Source organism: Miscanthus floridulus, chromosome 8 (genome assembly GCF_019320115.1).
Source record: "Miscanthus floridulus cultivar M001 chromosome 8, ASM1932011v1, whole genome shotgun sequence".
Classification (NCBI taxonomy): Eukaryota; Viridiplantae; Streptophyta; class Magnoliopsida; order Poales; family Poaceae; genus Miscanthus; species Miscanthus floridulus.
This window is the reverse complement of record NC_089587.1, coordinates 45,703,316-45,729,898: the sequence shown is the minus strand read 5'-3', so window position 1 is coordinate 45,729,898 and position 26,583 is coordinate 45,703,316. Positions and strand designations below refer to the sequence as shown.

Genomic DNA, 26,583 nt, shown 5'->3' with positions numbered 1-26,583 from the left:
AATTGCTTTCTTCGCACAGAGCTGCCAGCTTCACCAGGCAAGATATCCATAATCAGTGAACGTCTCAGCACGTGATGAGTACATTGCACATCCAAACATCATATAGCTCAATGAAATTTTTAGTAAGCTGAATTATATTATTAAAAAACTGTTGTGCTTTAAACAAACAGCTGGCACAAAATATAACCTGTTCTGCAGGAGCAATCGCTGGACAGACATTCTTGAACTCAATTTCACATGAGCTTGCATCATATAACCCTCAGACATGTCTGGCATACCCCGCCTGTTCACCCCGCCTGTTCGGCTGGGGCTGGCTGGCTGGGCTTGCCAGCCCCTTCACACGGGCACTGTTCACATGAACAGTGTTTTCTAGCTAGAATAGTATTTTTCTCTCCCGCAAACCAGCCAGCAGTACTTCTTCACAAACCAGCAACGATACGAACCAACCAACCGAACAGGCTAGCTGATAGCCTGTGCAGCTCTGAATTTCACATGAGCTGGCACATATAACCATTGAATAACCAAAACGACCTATGCACTAGAACAGAACACAAAAAGAACATAAATAAACCAACAAACTATTGGTCTGAAAACACTACGAGCATAAACCAACATTGTACACTCTGGCCTTCAGTCTTGATAAAGCTTCAAACATAAATGCAGGCATGTAAAACAGCTAATTAAGTCAACCTCTTGCCCTCAAGTCACATTACAGACGGCACTCCTATTATTATATAGTAATTGGCACTACTGAAAGCGACAAATCAGCAATTCATCCGTTGCCTCTCTTGCTGAAGATACTCATGCCACCTCCATTTAATCGTTGAAGTGTTCCTTACCTAGCAGCATGCAAATGTTAGTAGAGTATCTACCTTAGCAACCATCATATATATTACTTCAACATGAAAAGGATTACATTCTTATAATAACAAATTGTGATTAGCAATGTCAAACCAATGATACCTTGCAGAGAATTGAATTTCATATTTGTTCCCTATCAATTTCAATCTTAATTCTTAAAAATCTCAATTCTCATATATGGCATTTCCATTCAACAATAATCTATCCTAAACATGAGAACATCAGGTAAATATAGTTCTTACACAACAAATTCCAAAACAGGTACACCATGTGGAGAATGACTGAATGAGCATATGAAAACTCCAGCAACAGCTTAAGGACATAACAATGAGCTAGACGAGAGCCAATGAGCTAGTGAACTTGGTCCCTTATGATCAAGAAGGAAGACAAAAGTTGGCGCAAAGTCACTTTTAGCTAGCAGCAAAAGTTAGCATCGCAAATACTGCAATCTGTGATTAGAAAACAATGCAGTTTGTTCTTTTCCATGGATCGCCATAGCCTTTGGTCAGTATCATATATACTGAATAAGTGAATAGTACGAATCTGCCAGACTTCATCTATGGTAACTTACTGTGAAGTGTGAAATATAACAGGCTCTGGTAAGCTATATCACTACTACCTCAATCCACACTATATCCATGAATTTTCACAAACTAAATTGCATGTTGCAAGTGTGCGACCTCAACTAACATTCTCAGTTATGCCTCTCATCATTTACCTTGCAATATAGCTCTTTATCAGCTTTGATTAACTGCTATGATGGAAAAACATTGAAAGGCTTGAGTAACTTATATGTCTGAAATTACTGGGAGAAAACAATGTGAATGTTGTAATTCGTATTGTTGATATTATAGATCTCCAGATTTTTTTTCTTTCCTGTACTATTCATCTGTTGCTCATCTGCCAATTAGCAGTATAATACTCCATCCATCCCAGAAATAAGTTTGTTTTGGACATGATTTAGGATACCAAGGAGTGATTAATTAGGGTCTATTTTTCCCTGTTTGCCCTTATTAAATAGCATCTTGGCCATCCATTAAACAAATATCCATCTGAACCCTGTTGGTTACCAAGGTCCCTCTTAGGCGAGCGGGCGCGGTTCGATCCCTCGCTCATTCGTTTTTTAGGTGATTTTTGCATCCGCTGGAAACGAAAAGGCCCCGTTAATGACTGCATGCACGGCGACTTTTGCATGCACGGGAAACGAAGGAGGCCGCGATAATGACTGCATGCGCGGCGATTTTCGCATGCAGGGAAACAAAGAAGGCCGCATTAATGACTGCATGCGAGGCCGCGGGGCAAACTCGTCTCAGTTACGGTAAACCAGCTAGAACAAATTCCTTTGCAAAAACTATCCAAACCTCCAGAACGAACTTTTTTAAAGGGATGGAGTACTGTAAACAAAGGTGGGAACCCAAAAGTCTGTCAGATTTAGTCTTTACATTGATTATGTGCACATGATCCTTTTTCTAAGTTGAAATTACATATCATATATTCTTGGCTAAGAAGTAAATACAAACATGAAAAATCATCCTCCTGGTTAGCACGCGTAAATAGCTTCGACAATGATCACAGAAAAAGATTTTAATATTTATAATTCAAGAAAGGTGCTAAAATTGTTGCAAGTAAGCACACAATAAAACAGCCTAATCATGTACCTAAAATAAACTACAATCATTCTACAGCTAACAGATTATGATGGTGCCCTAAAGGAACAAGATAACACATTACCACAATGCCAATTGCAAAAACATTACCCTACACTATAGCACTACGCAGTTCATAAAAGACAAACCTCGTGGAATCATTCTCGCAGTGCAGGAAATACAGGAGGCCAGGTCATCATAAAGGGATGAATAAAAGAAATCAACGTATCCTTTTCTGTCACATTGTGCACCTTTTGCAGTGCCCTGCTCCTAACATCCAAATAGAGAACACATCCATACATCTCCAGGAATACATATTCTGCATCATCCCCCACCATATGTATGTAAGCATCATCAAGGTCATCCCAATCCTCAGTGGTGCTATTCGATATTTTCAGATTAGCACACAAATCATGCAAAGAAATGGTATCAACCAGCAACCAGTCTCCTATGCTGCCATTGCAATCCCTGTGCAGCCAGATGCAAAGTTGGAGGTCCTTGACATGGCTAAGATAAACCCCACAGCCATTGGCCCGAGACAATATGATTTGTCCATCAAACGGCATCTTGTCAGGGAACTTGATTGTGGAGAAGGTTGAGGATGTCAAATCCAAAACAAGAATGCTGTGCGTAGTAATCCCCATGTAGATTTTATCTTCAGCAAGGAAAATACTCAATTGCTTCAACAACGACGCACGCAATCCAGAAATCTGTGTTGTAGCTGAAGTTTGCATTCTCCAGGCATTATCTTGCAGCCTATATACACATGCTGTAGCTTTCTCTTCCTTGACGCAATAATCCAATGAGACCGAGAAGTAGGACAGCCCATGCCCATCGACACTTTCTTTAGAGAGGATCTCACAGAAAATACGGTGTTTGCTGTAATTGTCACTGTCAGGGACATCCATCATTGGGAGCTGCGGGAAGATAACCAAGTCTCTCGCAGGATGGAGCGGGCTGTGCACTCCGCGTTTGAAGTCGCCGCCGCAGAATAAGCTGACGATGACTCTGCCGTTCCGGCAGTCCAGGACGCGCGTGGATTGGCTGTCGTAGGTGTCCAAGCTGAAGCGCCCCCGGCGGAGGACGGCGGCGAGCTCTGGGGGCTGAGGCTGCATCGGCACAAAGTCAGTGCGAAACCTCCGTTGGAGGGTCGGAAAGGTGACGACGTAGAATCCGAGGAGGCGCGGCGGGTGGAGGTCGCGGAAGCGACGGAGGAGGACGGGGTCGGACGAGGCGCGCAGCCAACGCCTACAGACGGCGGCGGCGCGCACGAGGTCGGTGGGGAACCCTAGGCGGAGGAGGATCTCGCCGAGGAGGTTGTCGTCGCCGAGCACCAATGAGATCGCGGCCGCCGCCACCGACGCCGCCGCCAGGGTGGATTGTGCCCTCTCCCTCTTCTCCTCCATCGCTGCGCGACCACGCAGGAACCCGATCGGGTAACACGAGCGAGCAGCCGAAACTCGGAGAGGGGCAGCACCGCGAGGAGGCTAGGGTTTAGAGGCAGGCAGGCAGACAACGGCGGATGGCGATCGAGATCGATTTGGGTGGGGGGAAGAACACGGGAGCTTCGGCGGCCTTGGGTTGGGCCGCGGAAAAACAAAGGGCCGCTATGGGCCATGGCCAGTTGGGAAACAAATAGGCGCCTGTTTTCATGCTGGTTCGTCCTTGACCCTCGGCCGGTTTGGCCCAATGTGGCTGCTTCGTGCTCGGCCCCGGCTCCAGGTCATCGGTCGACGTGCCGCCTGTGCCCACTCCTCACTCTGCCATGCCAGTTGCCAGGGTCGGCGTACCAGGAAGCACAGAATCCGATTTTGGGCCCTTCCCTTGCCATGGCATTTCCTGGATGCTAGGGCTGTTTAGTTCCTCTCCAAAACGTCAAATTTTAAATAAAAAATAAAACTAATTACATAGTCTAGACGAAAACTAATTTCAAAAGATAGATCTTTTAAACCTAATTAGACTATAATTGAACACTAATTGTCAAATAGCAACGAAAACACTACGGTAGCATTTTGCTAAAAAATTTGGCAACTAAACTAGGCCCTATTCTATTCACTGTGCAAGGACTAGGTAAGAAGATGCAGGGAATAATGGCAGGTGCGGCTGCTTCCCGTAGCTCCCAGTCCACGTGAAACAGCGGTGACTCACTCGGGCCCTCACGGAACCAGTTACAGTGTAAGGGCCAGTTTGATGTCAAAATTTTTGGCAAAATGTTATCGTAGCGTTTTCGTTGTTATTTAGTAATTAGTGTCCAATCATAGTCTAATTAGGCTTAAAAGATTCGTCTCGTGGATTTCGTCTAAACTGTGTAATTAGTTTTATTTTTTATTTATATTTAATGTTTCATGCATGCGTCCAAAGATTCGATGTGATGAGAAATCTTGAAAAATTTAGCGTTTTGAGATGCAACTAAACAGGGCCTAAAACTAAAACACCCAACCCAGCACCACCTGTGCTCATGCCTTTGGAACCACACTGCAGAAAACGGACTGAGCTAATAGGGCAGCACAAGACCTGCAGTATATTCTTTTGGTCATAAAGGGTCGTAAATTTTCAACCAAAATAGTATTTTTCTCTCACACCAAATCAGTCAACCATAATAATCCACGATCATATACGATCGTATCGACACCAGCCGAATATGCTGCTGAATGGAACGGGAAACGGACTACTGGATCGACGAGGAGCCTACGAAGGAACTTCGTGATGCCGAAACCCTTGAACGCGCCGGCGGCACCACGAGACGCGCCAGGCCGCCGATCGATCCGCCCAACCCCCGACCCCGTTCCCGAACAAGAAAAACCAGCGGCAGAGCGCGCGCCGACGCGCTTTCCGGGAGTGGCAAGCTCCAGCTCGTGCAGCCTCATTCACTCGCGCCACCCGCCCTGGCGCCGCTTGCTCCTTGCGAGTAGCCACTCTGCTGCTTCTGCTGCTCTGTGAGCCTACAAACGGACCCCTGGCAGGCAGCACCGGAAAAAAAAAAGGGAGAACGGAATCTCCCAAGGCCGGTGCGAGCACATTCACTAGCCACCCCTGCTCTGTGCTCTCCCCGATCAGGATTCAGGAGCGCGCCATCATCCGCCGCGCCATGGACCACCACCTCCTCGCCCGTCGCCTCGGCGCGCCTCCTCTCCTCGTCATCCTCTCCTGCCTGGCGCTCATTCTCGCCGGGTGCAGGAGCAGCAGCGCGCGCGCAGGCCCAGCCCCGCGCCCGGTCTTCGCGTTCCCGGCCGCCGCCGCGGCTGCCAAGGCGCATGCGGTGGCGCGCCACCACGAGCGCCTGCGCGTCGCGCTCGACGCCGCCGCCACGCGCGTCGGCGAGGCGCTCGGCGCGCTGGCCGCCGTCACGCCGGCCTCCTCCTCCTCGTCGCCGACGCTCGCCGCGGCCGCCCGGGAGGACTGCGCGGAGCTGCTGGACGAGGCGCTCCAGCTCCTGGCCGGCGCGAGGGCGGCGCCCCGAGCGGCCCGGGGCGACGCGCTCACGTGGCTCTCCGCCGCGCTCACTAACCACGACACCTGCGCCGACAGCCTCGCCGAGGCCGGCGCGCCGCTCCAAGCGCACCGGCACCTCGCCGCCGCCCGCGGCGTGGTCCGCGACAGCCTCGCCATGTACGCCTCGTCCACCACCGCTGCAGCGGAGGCCGCCACCGCCACCGGAACAACAACCGAGGAGGCCGGCGGCGCGGCGGGCCTCGGCCGCAGCAGCTGCAAGAACGAGACGGCGAGACGGCAGGGCCCATGCGGTTTCCCTCGGTGGCTGCCGGCGAGGGACCGGCAGCTGCTGCTGACCCCCGCGGCGTCGCTGGCCGGGAGGGCCGACATTGTGGTCGCCAAGGACGGCACGGGGACGCACGCCACCATCGCCGACGCCGTCAAGGCGGCGCCCGAGTGCAGCGAGCGCCGGACGGTGATACACGTCAAGGCGGGGCGGTATGACGAGAACGTCAACGTCGGGATGAAGAAGACCAACCTGGTGTTCGTCGGTGACGGCAAGGGCGTCACCGTCGTGGCCGGCAACCGCAGCGTCGCTGACAACTACACCACCTTCCGCACCGCCACCTTTGGTACGTGACGCCATGATCATTTTCATTCTCACTTTCATAGAAACAGATTTTTTTAACGGAATCGAAAGCGTAGAAGTATCATTCAAAGCTTGCATTTGCTCTGTTACAATAACTTGTAGCAGTAGCTTTCTGAAAGTTTCGTGAAGTTGGTAAGCTTTCTGAAATGGGTCGTTTGGAAGTGAAATGGCAGTATTTCATCTGCCGAGTAAATCAAATTTCATGAACTTGGAAAGGTTGGTGAGTTTTGTGAAATGGACCCGATGGGAGAAATATGCGGCAGTAATGCCCATACTCTGTTTGTACATGGGGACGACGACATGGTACAGCTGCCAGTTGGTGTGGGTAGTAGCAGTAGTAGCGGCCTTTAACTGATGATGCGTGTTACCGATGGCCCGGTGCCCCGGTGAGGTGGGGTGCCGGGCACTTGGCTGCTGCATGCTGCGACGACCGACGATGTCACGTCGCCCTCGATGGCTCTGCAATTCTGCCACGCATTTCTCTGTGCCATGCTGCGTGCCTCTACATGTCATTGCTTGTCACGGTCTTTTCCATTTGTCTTGGTACATACAACAAGAACAACGTACATGATGGATCCCACACGCATGTAACATGTTGGGCCGCTTGATGGACGTGCAGCCGCGTCAGGGTTTGGGTTCATCATGCGCGACATGACGGTGGAGAACTGGGCGGGGCCGGCGAGGCACCAGGCGGTGGCGCTGCGCGTGAGCGCCGACCGCGCCGTCGTCCACCGCTGCAGCATCGCCGGGTACCAGGACACGCTGTACGCGCACTCCAACCGCCAGTTCTACCGCGACTGCGACGTCTACGGCACCGTCGACTTCGTCTTCGGCAACGCCGCCGCCGTGCTGCAGCGCTGCAACCTCTGGGCGCGGGTGCCGCTGCCGGGCCAGAAGAACACCGTCACCGCTCAGAGCCGGAACGAGTCGTGCCAGCTCACCGGCATCGTCCTCCACGCTTGCCGCCTCCTGGCCACGCCAGCAGCGGAAGAAGGCCTCGTCGCGCCCACGGCGTACCTGGGCCGGCCATGGAAGCCCTTCTCCAGGGTGGTGGTGATGCTGTCGTTCATCGGTCCGCACGTGCCGCCGCAGGGGTGGCTGGAGTGGAACGCCAGCAGCACTCCGTACGCACTCGACAGGCTCTACTTCGCCGAGTACATGAACTACGGGCCCGGCGCGGGGGTGGCCGGCCGCGTGCCGTGGCCCGGCCACCGCGTCATCAACAGCACCGCGGAGGCGGAGAGGTTCACGGTGGCGCGCTTCATCGACGGCGCGTCCTGGCTGCCGGCCACCGGGGTCTCCTTCGTTGCCGGGCTCTCGCTGCTGTAAGCAGCCTGCGTGCGTCTGCCGTCTGCGTCGTCTTGATGGACGCACCAGGCAGGCTGACAAGTAGACGTGGAATTGTACCTACCTACATGTGGGATGTACATTGAGTGGCGGCAGTTCAAGTCATTTTGCAGTGAGATTTCAGATAACAAATTTGCAGCATAAAAACTGATCTGATTGCTTCTTGCGCTCCCTGCTGCGTCGGCTACCCTGAGCTGGCTCCATGAACTTGGCAAATGCAAATACCGTCTCAACAATTTCTCCCACATTTCTACGTAGTTCAAAAGAAGTCAAGGTGGATTCAGACACCGCCGCCGCCGCCGGCCATATTCACTCCGGGGCGCGCTTCATCACCGCCTGCAGAGTTCAAGTGAACTTGAAGGCAGCCGCCGCCAAGGCCACCGGTTTATCCCGTGAAGATCCACTATACTATTCGGTGAATACAGATGGTCAGGATGTACAAGACTATGTTCCGATGCCCGCCAAATGATATAACAGTTCACACAACGGTCATCCATTGCACTCATAAGTTGTTTTGATGAGCTTTTCAACCACTGAATCATTCTGTGATGGCAACAGTCTTTTGGGAGAGGCAAGATCGAGACTCACTTGATAATGAAAATTCAACTCAGCCGTCTTAGTTCCAACATCTAAAGAAAATACAACATGCTTAGGGCAGTTCAAGTACTGTCTTTCAGGCATCTGCGGCATCTATCCTACATACATTCCTACATAAACTGATTGTAGAGCAATCAATGTTCATGCGCCACAGTCAAGCGACATCCATATCAACAACAGTACCAGACTATCACCTACAAGTCCATCGAAAGATGTTACATAATATAAAACGTTCAGATGCAATCATTTGGTTTTAGCCCCATCTGCACTTTTACGACCATCATCCAAGTACACAGTGGTAAAGAAGGTGCTCTGATTCTTCTGAATAAACCTGACAGAAAACCCATCGGAATGGTTTAAGTTAAGCTAAAAAAAGGTTGGCAAGCATAACTCTGAAGCAAGAAAGCATACTTGAGAATGTCCAGCAATTTTATCTGTAGCTTGTTCAGCGCATCTTCCTCCATATTGACAAAAGCAAGTAACTCTGGCAATTTCACTGCAAACTTGCAAGTCAGAAATTTAAGATATTTGATATTTTATTATGCAAACAAGGGCATGTGGCATGGTTCCATACTGAACATGCTTGGGTAATAGCCATATTAATATAACCAAGATATATCAATTATAGTAGCCATTAGATTACTAGACTAGATAGGAATATCGTGTGCTGAAGAACAAATCAACTTGTCATGTTTGTAATTTTTGGGTTGTCTTCTTGAACTGAAGCCTTGTGGGCTAATTACTGTATCAACATGGTACATTCATCATGACAAAGCACATAAAGATCCCCATAATTCATCAAGAGGGAAGGGGGATCTGATACACGGATTATTTCCCACCAACCCACACAATCATCATGTATTACCAATCAGCAGTGGACCTTCGGTTTTCAAAAGTTCATTCAAACGCCTAAAGAACACAAAAGACAAAAAAATCAGAACACCTGAGCAGTCTACTAGAATACTACTCTCTAAATTCCAAGTACGTATTTTTAGTAGTACCATGACAAACAAAATATATTTTTAGGGAAAACCTAATTTTCAAAAGTTTCTATTTGTTTTCAGTTTACTTTGCAGACGCATTTTATCTGTTACCCCTTCCAGTGCAGATTGAATTTTTTAACTGGAAATTTGGAGGATGGCAGACCACCTTGCTTTTTTTCCCCCCTCCATACACTTAAGGCTCTCCTGTATCATAAGGAGGCCACTTATTACCGTTTGGAATTAAGCAAGAAAAATATCAAACTAGTTAGTAGCCAACTCTACTCCCTATGCCTATCTCGCTCTCCCAAGTCCCTTCACCTTCTGCCATCAACATCTCTGGACTACCACTCAGCACAGTGTAAACCTTGTAACCATCTAAAGACACATGAAGACGATCCCACGGGAAGCAAGAAAATATCAAACTAGTTAGTAGCCAACTCTAGTCCCTATGCCTATCTCCCACTCCCATGTCCCTTCACATTCAGCCATCAACATCTCTGGACTGCCTCTCAGCACACTGTAAACCTTGTAACCATCTAAGGACACATGAAGATGATCCCACGGGCTTAAGTGCAAAATTCAAAGGCATGTTATGCAAGATTACAGTAACAATAGCAGTGGCCACATTACCAGTGAGCAAGATATACAGTACGTGTGGGAACAGAAACACTGTAATATCAGCAGCTATAGCATAATCAATAGGATTTTTTTTTTCATTTTTACCACTAAGTCAGAACACTGCAATATCAGCGCATGGTTGGATGCTTTTTTGTGGGTGACATTGTACGTTAGTTTGGGGTGTGCCAGTTGGATGAACCCTGTGTGTTCAGTTCAACGTGGCTGTCTTAGGCTTGCTGCGTTTTATTGTCGTTGTTTCGTTGCTTTCAAGTAATGAAATTCGGCTTGGGCTGTGGTGGAAAAAAAGTCAGAACTCAGAAAGTTCTCACTTCCCCAATTTGAATTCTATTTTGCAAATGGGTCCTGAATAGAAATATGGGCTCACACTAGTAGCAAGGAAAATGAAAAGAATAAACACCTTACTGGAAAAACAAACAATTTGATAATACAACAAACATAATTGTTCTGACCTCTTCCAGAGCATTTCAACAAGCAGAAAGAAATGATCAAAGAATAAACCAAAAACACATAAGAACTCATTTAGTGGACAAATGGACATACCAAAAAGGCGCAAAAGGTGCTCAGCTCCATATACAGTTGACGGTGAGACATCACCTTTAACTTCTTCAGCATACTGATCTCGCTCTTTCTTATATAAAAGCATTGAAGGCAATGCTTTATCAAAGTAGCAGCGTAATCCTTTCAGAATCTCAGCATAGGAGTCATTTATCCTTCAACACAAAGAAAAGCTATAACTATAGAAGAGCCAAACAATGCTGGTACTGACAACCAACCAAAATGAAACAAAAGGACTGAAAAAAACTAGATAAATGGCAAGTGGGATAAAATGGAATTAGGAAAACTGTAGCACAAAGCGCAATAAAAAAGTAAAAGCATAATCATAGCTATCAATATGAATAAGCAAACTGGAATTTATCAGCTTAAGCTATCATCACATTCATTGATGTAATTGAGATTACTCAATCCAACAGCCAACTAATGCTATATATGTTAACATTGTTTGCATGACTAAACGAATGCCATGACATACTAAACATTATATTTGTTTCGGTTACATGGTAACAACAATACAATCAAACAGCAAAGGACATCCAACTGACTATTAAAGTATTGCTAAAACTAATGAAAGAAAGCTGTCTAATTGGAAAAGGAATTTGCAGGGGCAGGAGCCAGCTTTGCACAGTCAACATTCTGATGGAAACAACCCTTGCTGCTACGCGTAAGTAAATTTGAATTATATAATGGTATACAAAAGGGAGCATGGTTCAGGTAAGGCTATTGCACTAGACCATGAGCAAATTATGCATACTGAAAAAGAATTCATGTCAGCAATAGAACACTCACTTGCCATCCTTCTTTGCCCGGTGCTCCAAATACTTCTTTAGAATATCATCAACAGTAGGTGATCGTGGTAGCTTCACAAGCTGCAGACCAATGAAATCTCAGGTAGTTGTGCTGAACAAAAATTGCGAAGCAAATATGGTTATCTATTTCCAAGAAGACTTTCATCTGGTGTTCAGATCAGTTTACCACTAAGATTAGCTTGTTTTCTTTCAGCTGATATACAAATTCCCTATTTATCAGTGGGTCCAGAAAAACATGAATCCAAGCTCAAATATTACAGTGTTCTTTTGGATCCTATTGCACGGACAAATCGTTCTTGAGGTTTGTTGCTTTGGAAAAATAAATAAATATGGAGAATGTTTGGTGCATTCTTTGGATCATTGTCGGGGACCAATACTGGGGTACCCGAAGAGGAGGAGCTAATAACCATCAACGTTGATTCATCCGAGCGGTCAAGAGCGCGACTACCCCTCTTGTTGGGCTCCGCCTCGTCTGACCACCGAGGCCATGGGCTCCACCTCGTCCGACCCCCAAGGGTCGGCTCCACCTCGGTGGACACTGAGGCCGCGGGCTCCGCCTCGCCCGACCCCCGAGGGTCGGCTCCACCTCGGCTATCTTCCAAGGGTTGGCTCCGTCTCGTCCGACCCCCGAGGGTTGTCTCCACCTTGCCCGACGTCCGAGGGCTAGCTCCGCTTCGGCTGACTCCCGAGGGTAAGCTCCGCCTCGGCTGACTCCCGAGGGTAGGCTCCGCCTCGCCCGACGTCTGAGGGCCGGCTCCGCTTCGGCTGACTCCCGAGGGTAAGCTCCGCGTCGGCTGACTCGCGAGGGTAAACTCCGCCTCGGCCAACGTCTGAGGGCTGGATCCGCCTCGCCCGATCCCTTAGACACGGTTCCTAACGGAAGCTCACGTTACCGCCAACCACTACGGGACAGAAAGTACTACTCAAGGTCAAACTTCTGGCATCGTGTTGGGGGCGGTCACATCTTAGCACGACATGTCATTACGGGGAACTCACATCGCCCATAGTGACGGACGTGTGGTCACTGTGCTGCCAACTCCTTGCCTGACCCCCGTCCAACGTCAGTCGACCGATGTCAGTTGACTGGCACTGTACCGCTAGCCCCCCCCCCCCCCCCCCCGCATGGCACTGTACCGCTAGCCCCCCTCATTGCCCCCGTCAGGGGACTCTTTGACCATTCCGTCCGCTCGGATGGGATGGAAGACAAGAACGACGCATGACGCCCGCACGCATGCTGCAGCGGCCAACAGGACTCTGGTACGACGCCGCTGCTACCACGATCTACAGGGTCAGTGGGACCCGCGCGAAGAGGAGAACGACACACCTCTAAGAGCCTGTTTTCTCTCTCTTTCCCTCTTCCCTTCGGCTATAACCCCTGTTTTCCCTTGGGCTATAAAAGGGAAAGCAGAACGTCCCACTAGGAGAGATGGAACAAGTGCATCACACGGCATTGGTTCACCGCACCTCATCACGAACAACACATCACCAGAGACTTGGGACGAGTTCCTCTCTCGCCCGTTTGTAACCCCTACTACGAACTTTCAGTGCTAAGTAATACAAGCATCAGCTAAGAACTGGACGTAGGGACATTCTGCCCGAACCAGTATAAACCTTGTGTCTTCTTAGCACACCATCCGGGCCAGATGCGTAATATACAAATTTACTCGGTGGTGTTTACTCAAAACACCGACAATCATATTGCATGGACAAATCAGACATTTCTTATTTGATTGCCAGTTCAGCGAATTTCTGTAATATTCATGTGGTTACCACAAGGGTTGACAAATTGTTGGATTTTCATTCAAAATAATTGGAATACATGGAATTAAAAAGTCTTTTTCTGAATGAGCTTGCCACATGAGGCTGCTGAAATTCCATGCCAATTAACACAAAACATTGTGATATTTAGTCTAGGAGACATCAAATGGTACATGAGACACTAATGAAAGTTGAAAGGTAACACAGACAGAGAACTAAATACCTTACCCATCTGCGAGACAAACTCCCAATCATCCACAAGTTGCTTCTTCAGTGTCAAAGGAAACTGCAACACTAGTAGACTTTGTGCTGATCTTTTTTCCTTTTCCTGAATCTTCAGATATAGCAATAAATATGTTACAAGATTAGCACAGTGGTGTGTCAGTCTCTTAGCTTGCTAGAACAGATAGCTAAAACGTTGAATTTATGAGTTGCTGGCATTGAGGATGGGTGGGTAATAAATTCATACTGGTAGTATGATAGCTCCAACACTTTGACAGTAAGTATGCAACATTTTCGGTGCTTCTATTTTGACACATTCAGCTGCAAGTAAATTTTTATTGAATGACATTATTATTGATGTCTGAAAAATGAATTCCCGTTTTTCGAATCGGATTAGAAAGCACATCTGCATGGATTGCCCAATATTTCTTTTAAGATGTGGAAATAGAGATAAAATGGTAGAACCATCCTTATAAAATGGAAAAGGAAACAAGATCTTTGACTTGTCCCAGGGAAGGGAGTAGCCATTTAAAGAAAGGTAGGTTACTAGGTTACAACCAAGGGAAAACATCCCCAGCCAATTTGACACTGCTGGGATTGCAAATACAAGTTTTGGGCCCTTCATAGTCTCAAGAAATGAACTAGAACATGGAAGACACAACATTCCATTTGGCAAATTGCAAAAAAATACTCGAATGGAACCAAACAGTAGAAACAATGTACAACGTCCATTCCAAATTATGTCGCTTTGACCTTTTTGGTACATCTATTTTGCTATGTATCTAGACATGTTATATCTAGATACATAGCAAAATGGATGTACCAAAAAAGTCAAAGTGACTTATAATTTGGAACGGGGTGAGTAATAAATTCTTAGTAAACAGTAATTAGCAGGGCATGGAAAGGAAAATTACACTAGCTCAACAATACAATCTGAAAATGCAGTGTTGTTATCGTTTCGGATCGAGAAAATGAAAAAAAAAATCAAGGAAGCATAGGCATATAGCACAAAAGGTTAAGCCGTTGTCACCTCAGTTCCAGGCTGACTTTTACGTTTCTTCCCCTTCACTGAAATTTAAAAATGATAAAGATAAATCACACAATAAAAATAAATGTGTTGACTGCCATCAGAAGGTAACAGACGAAAAAAATATAAAAGAAAAGCTTGTACTCACTGAGACTCTTAGTGTCATCTTTATCAGCTTTTGCATCTGCTGAAAAATGGCAATAGACAAGTTAGTAAGACATTTCAAGAGCAAGGTACGATCACAAAACATGTAGAAACAGGCATGAAGAGGTAGAAAACATGTACTGATGAACAGCATGAACAAGAAGTCTCCGATAAGAACTAATAAAAATGAATAATTGTCTGTTATCAAAGATGGTTCACTTTATATCACAAAATTATTCCAGAAATGGACGATAATTTTACATTAACTTTATATAACCCCCAGCATGCAATTTCACCTTGATCTGTAAATGTTAAATTATCAAAATGTCCAGTTGTAGCAAAGTTGTCACAATTCTTGCCATTATTGTTTCAACTCTAAACTAGGCACCAACATGACATGAATTCTTTGCACACGACACTCCCAGACAGTAAGGAATTGAAGATAATAATTTGGAAGAACTATTACCACAACAATGACTTAACTGGAGTGCAATCTTAGAACTATCCACAACAGTAGAGATAGATTGTCCTAATAGATAAAGGATCAGTACAACAAACAGACAATGTATCATATACAGGAGTAGAATCTATCAACCTGGTCATAACAATGCCCTTTATTCTTAAAGATACAACACAGGGAGGGGAGGGCGAGCTAACCATTGGAGCCTTTTGGTTTATGCTGTGTTGACCGTCCAGACTTCATTGTTTTGTCAACTACCTGGTTCTTGTCAAGCTCATGTTGTTTGCGCATGTTTTCCTCTGTTAATGCCAACAAGCGGTCATTTGCAACCCATTCATCCCAGCTACAAAGAAAATGGAAATTAAATATGATGATAAGAATGTCTGCTTAGTGGAAGAACAGCAGGGAAGGAAAACTAATTAAGTGTGATGACAACAAAATAGCAAGCTGCAATCAGGACCTCACAAATAAGAAACGCTACCAAGATATGGTAGTTAGTTGTTAACCTTTTTTTTTCCTGGAACACGCAAGTATCTTTATATTAAGAAGGAAAAGGGACAACTTGAACAGCAGTCTGCACCTAAACTTGAGCCTAGAGTGACTTATTTACAAAGCCTATTATTGGATCCACTCAAACAATGTTCAATTTATCAACATAATATTTAGCCAAAACAACAGTTTGCTTTAACATGGCTTGGCTATAAGGACCCAAATGAATGAAATCTATGAGCCAACCTTTTATACACATCTGTTAAATAGTTTGACCATATTTTACAATCTAACAGAAGGCACAGCCTACAAACACCCAACCCAACTGACCAACTCCCAAAACTCTACCATGTGAAGAACATAAAATGAATTCTCCAGCTAAGATAATAACAATATCCTGTATGAACATAAAAGCTGTCTCAGCCTCTATATGTAAATCCCCCAGCTATTCAAAATAGGAGGCACAGAATCTGAGCATCAATCAACTATGGAAGAAACAAATAACTCAACAATTTGACTGTTAGTCATCATAGCTACTGGGAATAGGATGCATAGAAGCCACAAAATGTTTGTGATGTACTTACTTTTGATATAAAACTTGCTCCTACCTGCATTGATTATTTCCTTGGGAAATGGTTACATGCTTTTTCTAAAGACCATAGGAATTTGGCAACGTTGGGGGACTGGAAATTCAGTATTAATTTGGACATTGTGGAAATTGACGAGCTTGTTTCAAACATCAATTCTCTACTGACCCTATACAGACTATTTTCAGTTTGTGTTATTGGTTTAAATTATGGTCTTTGTTGCAGAAAAAAGGAGGGCAAGGAATATTGCCTGACTGAGCTCAGAGACCAAAGACTCACGATGCGACATGTCACAAGGTTGGGCACCATTGTAGGAGGGCCAACTATCAGAGTTTTTTTTTTCTGTTTCTGGTACAAGGAAGTTTGGTTGGATCATGTTTGGTTTGATCTATTGGTGAGAGAGTTCATACTATGTTGTAGTAATGTTATTCATGTAAACATTGGCCATCCAGTGGCATTGTGTGGTATCAAGTCATTCGGTAGTCTGATGGTTTCAGTAGCTACAGGTTTCATTAATGTTCTCTGTCTTTATTGTGCTAGTTCATCAATGTTAATGAACTCTGCAATGGAACTGATTATCCACAACAACAACAACAACAAAGCCTTTAAGTCCCAAACAAGTTGGGGTAGGCTAGAGTTGAAACCCAACAGAAGCAATCAAGGTTCAGGCACGTGAATAGCTATCTTCCAAGCACTCCTATCTAAGGCTAAGTCTTTGGGTATATTCCATCCTTTCAAGTCTCCTTTTATTGCCTCTACCCAAGTCAACTTCGGTCTTCCTCTGCCTCTCTTCACGTTACTATCCTGACTTAGGATTCCACTACGCACCGGTGCATCTGGAGGTCTTCGTTGCACATGTCCAAACCATCTCAATCGATGTTGGACAAGCTTTTCTTCAATTGGCGCTACCCCTAATCTCTCACGTATATCATCGTTCCGAACTCGATCCCTTCTTGTATGACCGCAAATCCAATGCAACATACGCATTTCCGCGACACTTAGCTGTTGAATATGTCGTCTTTTCGTAGGCCAACATTCTGCACCATACAACATAGCAGGTCTAATCGCCGTCCTATAAAACTTGCCTTTTAGCTTCTGTGGTACCCTTTTGTCACATAGGACACCAGACGCTTGCCGCCACTTCATCCACCCTGCTTTAATTCTATGGCTAACATCTTCATCAATATCCCCGTCCCTCTGTAGCATTGATCCTAAATATCGAAAGGTATCCTTCCTAGGCACTACTTGACCTTCCAAACTAACATCTTCCTCCTCCCGAGTAGTAGTGCCGAAGTCACATCTCATATACTCAGTTTTAGTTCTACTAAGTCTAAAACCTTTGGACTCCAAAGTCTCCCGCCATAACTCCAGTTTCTGATTCACTCCTGTCCGGCTTTCATCAACTAGCACTACATCGTCCGCGAAAAGCATACACCAAGGGATGTCCCCTTGTATGTCCTTTGTGACCTCATCCATCACTAAAGCAAACAAATAAGGGCTCAAAGCTGACCCTTGATGTAGTCCTATCCTAATCGGGAAGTCATCCGTGTCTCCATCACTTGTTCGAACTCTAGTCACAACATTGTTGTACATGTCCTTAATGAGCCCGACGTACTTCGTTGGGACTTTATGTTTGTCCAAAGCCCACCACATAACATTCCTTGGTATTTTATCATAAGCCTTCTCCAAGTCAATAAAAACCATGTGTAGGTCCTTCTTCTCCCTATACCGCTCCATAACTTGTCTTATTAAGAAAATGGCTTCCATGGTTGACCTTCCAGGCATGAAACCAAATTGGTTCATAGAGAACCGCGTTATTGCTCTCAAGCGATGCTCGATAACTCTCTCCCATAGCTTCATAGTATGGCTCATCAACTTAATTCCCCGGTAATTTGTACAACTTTGAATATCCCCTTTATTCTTGTAGATCGGTACCAATATACTTCTCCTCCACTCATCAGGCATCTTGTTCGATCGAAAAATATGGTTGAACAACTTGGTTAACCATACTACAGCTATGTCCCCGAGGCATCTCCACACCTCGATTGGGATACCATCCGGTCCCATCGCCTTACCTCCTTTCATCCTTTTCAACGCCTCTCTGACCTCAGATTCTTGGATTCTCCGCACAAAGCGCCTATTGGTGTCATCAAAAGAGTCATCCAACTGAAAGGTTGTGTCCATATTCTCACCATTGAATAATTTGTCAAAATACTCTTGCCATCGATGTCGGATCTCATCCTCCTTTACCAAGAGATGCTCCCTTTCATCCTTAATGCACTTAACTTGGTTGAAGTCCCGTGTCTTTCTCTCACGAACCCTAGCCATCCTATAAATGTCCTTCTCTCCTTCCTTCGTACTTAAATGTCCTTCTCTCCTTCCTTCCAACTGATTATCCACTTTAATATGAAAATTGGAAGGGGTGTTGACCCTTCTGTCTCAAAATTAACAAAAAAAAAAACATCATGACTTTAATATGTTGCTTGTCGTATTGATACTTCAACATAGGTGATAACTCTTTTTAAAATCACAAGACAAGGCTGGAATTAGGGAATATTTGCCAGATGGTAACCCAAGCAAGGATTACAAGTGATTACACATCAAAATTGATTGGGCATACCGGTATAACAAAGTTCGCATAATGCAGAGGCACAACATGTAGATCAAAACTTGCTCATGAATCATAACTTATAAGCCATTTCACATAGGTAGTGTTAATCAGTGGCAGACCAACAGAACAATAAATCATATTATTTTAAGGAAAATATATTTCGTTAAATGAAAAGGCGTCTGCCGTCAGGTTTAACTGTATCACTGGCTCATGGCTGAGAAATGAGCAGTGTGTAGTGTCAAATCGCTGAAACAAACTGGTTCAGTGTACGCCACCATTTAGAAAATGGACACAGAAACATCTGATGAGCTAGAACAAGCGCACAGCAACAATCCATTGGGGTTTTATCACCATGGAGTAGGGATCTAGGAAACATCACAAAAGATATATGTACGAATGTGGGGGAGAAACATGGAAGACTTATCTAACATTCATCCACTCATGGAGTATGAAACACTTACTTCTTATTCCAACCCTACAAGAGAAGTGACAAAGAATTAGAGAACAGTAGAAATTGCCGGGTATACGCTGATTTCTATGAGAGTAAGAAATATCCGAATGACTATGGTATGAAGAAAGAAAGAATGAGGAAACAGTGCCTTTAAGAATACTTGCACAATGGAGTGACTTAAGACTTACGAGATAATGGACAAAGTAGCGCCATTCATCTTCATGATTTTCGATCCTTTGAACCTTGAGAAATGGGATAGAACAGATAAAGTTCCATTATCAGTGAATTGAAGAAGCAAAGAAAGAAGAGAAGGAACATGAATAGATCAGATGGGATGTGAGTGATATAAAGCCTAAACCCTAAAAGCTAGCACAATGTACGCAGGGGGGAAGTGAATCGAATCGACCGACGGGCCGGCCCGATGGTATCCTAACCCTAACAAGGATCCAGGAACACAACACAGGCGTAACAAGTGAGTGTATCTAGCATCCAGTAAGAGGTCGTCATCCTAGGGCCAGGAAGGGAAGGGGAAGAAACGGCGAACCTTGGCCTCGTAGAGGAGGGGGCCGTGGTAGGCGAGGACCCTTTCGTTCTCCTTGAAGGATGGCTCCGACGAGTCCTTGCCTTTGACCTTGTCCTCCTTCTTCTCCTCCTTGTCACTGGCCCCGCCGCTCGTGTTGGTATTCGACGAGCTGCCCATGGATTCGATGCGATTCAATTCGCGTCTCACCGGAGAGGGAGGGGGGGACTGGGAGAGGACAGAGGCGGCGACAGGGCACAGTCGGACAGCGGAGGGAGTCCAAGACGAGGACCAACTGACGGTAATAATTCCGGGGCAATGGGCCGTCTTTCTTTGCTTGGACGTGGTCCCGTGGAGAAGCCCAAATGGCCAAATGGAACTGCCTGTTGTATAGGTGGGGGAAAAGATCCTCTCAAAAAAAAAAAAACTGCTCAATAAAAAAAACGACTAAAAAGATTTCTTTACGCCCTTCACTCAATTATTAATGGGAGTTGCTATTCTTCAGGCGCCTGGTATCCGGCTTCCTTCAGAAGTACGAGGACTACGAGGAGGTGATTTAGAAGTATGAGGAGGAGATCTTCGTGTAAGAGGGAGCTCTAGAGCTTTTTGGTGATGACTTTGTTGACCCATTGTCTATCCAAAAGGCTCCTTTAGTCGACCAGCTCAATTAGTTGAGCCTAGTCGTCCTGCATATACCAGGACTGATATGATATATAGTATATAGTATAAAGCAAGCTGCAATAGTACAAAAACATCAGAGCAGTAGATTCTTGAGAGGTTTAATGGCTAGTCAGCCTGTTCGGTTGGCTGGTTCGTATCGTTGCTGGTTCGTGAAGAAATGCTACTGGCTGGTTTGTGTGAGAGAAAAATATGTTGCGGCTGTAAATTTACGATCGTTTACGATAAGCCACAGCCAAATGAATAGGCTAAGTAGAGCTAGAGCTGCAGCAGCAGTGGAGCAAGAGGCAAAGAGCAGCAACAGAGCTAGAAAAGGCAGGGTTGCAGATCAGAAATTAAAGTAGAGCAGATGTATCAAGAAGATGGAGGATTGGAGGACAGAAGCTTCATATTCAGGAAGGAAGAAGGGACCCAGTGGCAGAATCTGGTGGCGCTTGGCTGCTGCAGTGGTTGAGGGATGGGAACCCGTGGTGCTTGAGGAAAGGTGCTTGGCAAAGGCAGGGACTGGAGCTGGTGGCGGCTTGAGGAAGGGATCCTACGCAGGCAGCAAGGAAAGCGGACGGCAGAGGCAGCTGTGCAACAGCCAATGTTACAAAAGGCGTTAGGAGCTTGCTTTGGGTAGACGGTGGGTCAACAAAGTCAGCACCAAAAAGCTCCGGAGCTCCCTCTTGCACGAGGATTTCCTCATCGTACTTCTAAATGACCTCCTCGTAGTCCTGTTCGTCCACGCGTACGAACTCTATCAACTCGTGATCTACATGCATAAAATGATGATGCAATACTTACTAATACGGCAACAACTCTTAAAATAAAAATACATCTATCAAGCTACTAAGCGAGTTCTACCGACTAAGGTGTTAAGTTACCTACTGTTAAAACTAACAAGTATACTGCATGACATATATTATCTTCACAACTAAATGTATTCTTACTCCTAATACCGATTTACTCTATATATGATTAAACAGGGGTACTAGCTACAATATTTATCAACCTATATTTATCAACCTACTCTAGGGCTATAAAAATTACACTGAGCACATAATAATCTAATAATCTTACTGTAAAAAATTCATGGCTAAAGCTATCATCAATTTGCCACAAAAATTTCTACAAATATTAAGCTAAGTAATACTAAGCTTTCTAAATCGAATTTATGAACCTATTATTATCATAGCTAACTGTAAACTAACTACACTGACAGATAGATGATATTTTTGTGAATCTAACAATTTTTGTTTCACTATTTTTGGACATATACATAATTTACTATCATTTTTCATAGTTTAGCTCAAAACTAAATTGAATAAATATTTGTTAAGTCACTGGAAAATAAAAAACCGATTTCTATCCGCATGGCCCACGAGCGAGTGGCCCGGCCCACTCCAGCGCAACGACTGCGCGCGCGACGCACGACGTGGCCCACGCAGGGGCGCAGCCTAGCCGGGTGACGACGGCCCACGACGGGGAGCCCCGCGCGCGTCGATCATCATGCAAAAACACCCCCGGCCTATCCGATAATCGTGCGAACACTAATAGCACTATTTCGCTAGTCTACTATCTTACACCTTCACCCCTCCCTCTTTTCTCCTTTACCACGACCAGACCCTTGGGGCTCCCGCACGCGCACCAGCGTGGCGGTGCTGGCACAGGGCGGTTACGCCAGCCAGACCAGCCCTTCCCCGCCCTATCTACGGAGCCGATACCTTATTAGGCTTGAACGCGAAGCACTGTGCGAAGGAAGCACGAGCTGGGACGCCGTAGCAAGGCCAATCCACAATGACGAAGCTCCTGCACTGAAAACGGCGACGTTCCGGTGAACTACAACAACGCCGAGGCAAATTAGACAGCGAGTGAGCTCCAGGCACTCACCATAGACCCAGAAGAGGTGGCGGTTCGACCGGAGGTGGCCCGAGCTAAACTGGCCGCGTGCACACGGACGGTACGATGGCGCACGACGGTGGCAAGGCTACGTCAGGGGTGGCTATGCAGTGGTAGCGATTAGGCAGAGGTGCATAGGGTGATGAGCAGGTGGAGACGAAGTTGGCGATGCGATGAATTGACACGAGTTGCACTAGATAGGGAGTTGGCCTTCTACGCGTGCAATGGCAGTCTTAATGACCCGGCGAGGGAAAACTCCGAATTGGAGCATGGCATGGCGAGGCTCGCTGTAATGTGGGGTCAGAAAGGTGGCTAGCTACACGACGGAGTTGCGAACAGGGTTAATTGGACTTAGATGGCTTCATTGACCCGAATTTAGAGGAGCGGGTCTGACGACCACGGCGCCAGAGGAACAAGGAAGACTGGCATGGCGTGGCTCATCGATGTTGTGGTCGGACGTGGCTATCACTTCGGTGCACAATCGCGTATGGATACAGGGTGATGGGAAACGGCCAACGTGCTCGGGACAGTGGGCCACGCGGCCATAAACCGCAAGCCGACGACGGCGGCTCGACCCTACACGCCGTAGCGGATGGCGCCGGTCTAAGGAGGCAGCAGCGCAGCGTCGTCGAGCGTCGACATGACGACAAGGCAGGCGAGGCAAGGCGATGTGCGGGCAATGCCAAATGTGTCAACATGCATACGGTACCGCCAGGCGGGCGCGAGGCAGCAAAGCGGCCAGGCGGATGCGACGGCGGTGGCAGGGCGCACGCGACGACTTCGCACAAGCGACCACGCCCAGTAGCAACGCAGTGACGCGATGCGCAGGGTCAGTGACATGGCGAAGCGACGGCAATGGCCGTGCTAGAGCAGCGGCCCACGACGCTGGTGGTGGTGGCTGAGCGGCCAGGTCGCCGGGCGTGGCATGCGTGTGCGTGTGCGTGGGTGGCGTGCCAGGGCGCAGCAATGGCGGCGCGGCCTGCAGCACGAAGCCAGCGACAGGACCGGCCAGCGCGGTGGCCCGCATGCGACGTGCGCGTTGGGCAGCGGGCGTGGCGACGGCGAGTGCCGGCACGGTGATCGCGCCTAGACGCTGCAACCGTGTCATGCACGCCTTTTAAAGCTACTCAAAAATTCAACTCGATGATCCAGTAGCTAAACTAAATATTTAACGCTCGAGATGGGAAGTCGAGCTACTAAAACAAACCCTAAAACCATGCTACTACTTAAACCGATTCTCCTATAAAAATTCATAAACTTCGCTTCGTCGATACATTTTCCGACTTAAGAAAATGACTAAGTTTTTGTTCAGATTCGCGTCAACTTCGATTTCCAAGCTATTAAGTAAGCTATCTAGCAAATCCCATTCTCGACCGCAAGTTGATCTTGAATTGCTTCGACGACCGCGGCGTTGTACGTGTTGAATGGCACCAAGTAGTAGCCATGCTCGTGATCGCGAAGGCAATGATGCATGTATATGCAAGTCAATCCCCTTGCATGTCTGAGCTACGTGAAACCTAGCTTGCATGGCAGCGTAGATCGTGCGTCCTTCTTGCTTGCTTGCTATTGGCTTGCACGTAGATCGGTTGGCATCGATGGATACGGTGACGAGCAGTAGCCATCACGTATGTATGATTGAGTCAGGATAGGACTCCCGTGCATACTTAGCCGAGTCAGAGTAGGACTCCTGCGCAGATGAAGTTGACTCATCGTGGCGTGGACAGCTGACCCGGCTGCGCTGGCGGCCGCACGCTAGCTAGCTTGTAGGTGAGGTGCGTCCCGTCGAGGAGGAGCAGACGCCTTGCTTGATGCTGCTATCCAGGATCCAGGACCTGAAGTCGACTAGCGTGGGGTCAAGCGAGATTAGGCACAGGCTTGAGGTGAGTCGCATCTGAACGGAGAAGAGGCCCAACATCCTAGACATTCGGTGGTGCTACTTCGTGTTCCGCAACAACTAGACGGATCGGCGTCAGCAGTGAGTTGTGAGCCAAAAAGCGCAGCCGAGCTGGATTAGCCGGCGGGTGAAACGCATCCTGGCTGCGGATTGTCGATCGAGGTCGTCGTGCCCTTCTTTGCCGAGTCGATCTGTGCGGTTGATCTCGACGTAGCGCAGGGAATTGGAGCTAATGCAACGGTTGGTGGTCATCCACGACGAGTTGGTGACGAGGGCTAGTGAGATCCCCCGCTTCAGGCCAACGAGCGCGTCGTGGATGTCGTTGATCTTGAGGTACGCTATCTGGTTCGCCATCAAATCAGCATACACACCCTCTACCTGGCGCGCCACTGTCGATGAAATCTGGTCGGCAGTCTACCAAGGGGTATACCCGCAGTAGTAGATGAATCGGTGGAGGTGCGCATAATATGAACCAGATGGTAATAGAGACACAAGACATAAAATTTATACAGGTTTAGACCGTCAGCATAATGTAAAACCCTACATCATGTGCTCTGCTATTTTGTATTGATTGTATATCAGATTTAATATATCGTCTAGGGGACCCCTGCCTCTCCTTATATACTCTGGAGGGGTAGGATTACAAGAAAAATATCATATTTGGTATTATACAATAAATCACATCTTCTTGTAGCATTGCGGTGCACGCCTTGATCTTATGGGTTGGGCCACCTTTAATGATACGGCCCATATCTTGTCTTGTGGGTACCGGGGGCCATATCCCCACAGGGAGCTCATATCCCCACAGGGAGCTCACCAAAACCCTAGATCCAGGAGGAGGAGGGGGCTTACCTCGCCAGCACTACCATGTCCGTCGCCCCCGCCCGAAGCCTCCATGCCGCCATCGGATCCACTCGCCGGAGTTGGGGAGGTCGCGTGGATCCGCGATGGGGAGGGGGGAAGAGCTAGATGAGGTCATCGGGTGTCGGGGAGAGAGTTGTCGCCACCGCCGCCGGAGGGAGGGAGGAGCCACGGCGGTGCTGGCGCGGTGGGCGTGGCTTGGGGACAAAGGGAGCAGCGTGGGGAGAGAGGGAGCGTGTGGGGAAGGGTGTCGCCTGAAGCCACGGTCATTTTCACTCTTACAGGAAATGTGATTATTATTAGATATGAATTTAAATTCTAACCAAACCACAAAACTAAACATTTGACCTCCCTCGACTATTAAAACCATATAAAAATTATTAAAACCATATAAAAAAACTATCAAAACCATATAAATAACCACCTTGTCCTTTACTAAAAGTGATTTTAAGGGCTTGTTTGGTTCAAGCCCTGGGACAAGTTTGCCTGGTCTGGGCCTTGCCTACATCTTGCCTCGTGTACGTTTGATTGGTGCCCTGTTGCTTGTACCAGGCAAGTGCGCCGATGTTCAGGCGAGTGAAATCGAGCGAGCGCCTAGCTCGAGCGCCGGTACTTGCCTGGGCCAATTGCTCTGATTAGTAGATTGATGGGCGGAAAAGGAGGAAAAGGACACGTAGCTCCTGTTAGATTTTTTTTTGTCTATGTCGTCTTTATTGTTTCTTTTCTCTGGTTCCTACGACTCTCAAATAAAACTGCATGGCCTTTTTCTTATCATGGTGGTTAGTTGCTTGATATCCGTGAACGAATCTATTAATCATGAGGCAAAACTTATTTTTATTAACAAATACTTTCTTCCGGTTACTTATTACTGAAGTAGTCTCTAGGACACATGTAGGGAAAATAACACTAATCTAGATCATCTATTTATTCGAGTCAAACTATAAAAGTATATGTTTATCATACGTCAGAAGTACACCTTGATATTATACATATTCCCTGATAGCGTTTTGAGGCACAAACCTGCAACCAAACGGATATTCTCTAGACTTATCTGGGCAAGCAAAAATCATCAACTTTTTAGACAACTCTTAGGCAACATTATTTTTCAGGCAAGTCACCCAGATAGCAACGGCTCAACAAGCAAATAGAGGAAAAAGGAAAAAAAAAATAGTGGGAGCTACGTGTCAGTCTCACTCTTCCTTTCTTCACTAACTCCTCTTTTCCTTCCTCTTTCTCCATCAACGCTCCTTGCACTCAAAGTGAGCACGCGTTTCCACGTCACCCTACTCCCCAACATCAGCTCCATCAAACACATTAGTCATCCTTGCGTGCGTGCTCTGCAACGGTCACGACATGGTGTCAGCGGAATACCACCAACGGTGGCTAGCGCCCCGCGCCCGGGTCTTCAGCATCACGACGCCAACGGCTCCAGCTTCCGTAGAGCGCGCGCTGCCGCACGGCGTCCGCGCTCCCGCTGCGTAT

General features: G+C 46.9%; 3 protein-coding genes across 6 annotated transcripts; 1 reads left to right on the top strand and 2 right to left on the bottom strand.

Annotated features, from left to right (window-relative positions):
- Positions 1–116: 116 nt before the first annotated feature.
- LOC136476288 (uncharacterized) lies at positions 117–4,065 on the bottom strand. Its single transcript, XM_066474063.1, has 2 exons — positions 2,657–4,065; positions 117–839 (listed from the first exon to the last, which is right to left on the bottom strand). The coding sequence occupies exon 1, from the start codon at positions 3,911–3,913 to the stop codon at positions 2,666–2,668; it is 1,248 nt and encodes a 415-aa protein (XP_066330160.1). The 5' UTR covers positions 3,914–4,065; the 3' UTR covers positions 117–839; positions 2,657–2,665.
- A 1,438-nt stretch (positions 4,066–5,503) lies between these two features.
- Positions 5,504–8,428, top strand: LOC136476287 (probable pectinesterase/pectinesterase inhibitor 61). Its single transcript, XM_066474062.1, has 2 exons — positions 5,504–6,571; positions 7,208–8,428. Exons 1-2 carry the CDS (start codon positions 5,596–5,598, stop codon positions 7,915–7,917), a joined length of 1,686 nt encoding a protein of 561 aa, XP_066330159.1. The 5' UTR covers positions 5,504–5,595; the 3' UTR covers positions 7,918–8,428.
- A 99-nt stretch (positions 8,429–8,527) lies between these two features.
- LOC136476289 (protein MRG1-like) lies at positions 8,528–20,087 on the bottom strand. Of its 4 annotated transcripts, none has more exons than XM_066474067.1 (11): positions 19,812–20,087; positions 19,456–19,509; positions 19,278–19,291; positions 15,327–15,472; positions 14,674–14,712; positions 14,529–14,566; positions 13,500–13,610; positions 11,499–11,578; positions 10,695–10,864; positions 8,944–9,035; positions 8,528–8,863 (listed from the first exon to the last, which is right to left on the bottom strand). In XM_066474067.1, the coding sequence occupies exons 1-11, from the start codon at positions 19,965–19,967 to the stop codon at positions 8,813–8,815; spliced, it is 951 nt and encodes a 316-aa protein (XP_066330164.1). In that variant the 5' UTR covers positions 19,968–20,087; the 3' UTR covers positions 8,528–8,812. The 4 variants fall into 4 exon arrangements, with proteins under 4 accessions (XP_066330164.1, XP_066330163.1, XP_066330162.1 ...); XM_066474066.1 differs by having other exon boundaries at positions 8,944–9,028; positions 13,500–13,604; positions 19,812–20,086; XM_066474065.1 differs by having other exon boundaries at positions 8,944–9,028; positions 14,674–14,709; positions 19,812–20,086.
- Positions 20,088–26,583: the final 6,496 nt, after the last annotated feature.

Excerpts from the sequence above, each read along its gene's own strand:
- LOC136476288 (XM_066474063.1), bottom strand. The coding sequence starts at position 3,913 with ATGGAGGAGAAGAGGGAGAGGGCACAATCCACCCTGGCGGCGGCGTCG.
- LOC136476287 (XM_066474062.1), top strand. The coding sequence starts at position 5,596 with ATGGACCACCACCTCCTCGCCCGTCGCCTCGGCGCGCCTCCTCTCCTC. Across the intron at positions 6,572-7,207 it reads CTTCCGCACCGCCACCTTTG|CCGCGTCAGGGTTTGGGTTC; the intron begins GTACGTGACGCC and ends ATGGACGTGCAG.
- LOC136476289 (XM_066474064.1), bottom strand. The coding sequence starts at position 19,967 with ATGGGCAGCTCGTCGAATACCAACACGAGCGGCGGGGCCAGTGACAAG. Across the intron at positions 14,713-15,326 it reads TAAACCAAAAGGCTCCAATG|CAGATGCAAAAGCTGATAAA; the intron begins GTTAGCTCGCCC and ends GCCATTTTTCAG. Across the intron at positions 14,567-14,673 it reads AGATGACACTAAGAGTCTCA|TGAAGGGGAAGAAACGTAAA; the intron begins GTGAGTACAAGC and ends TTTAAATTTCAG.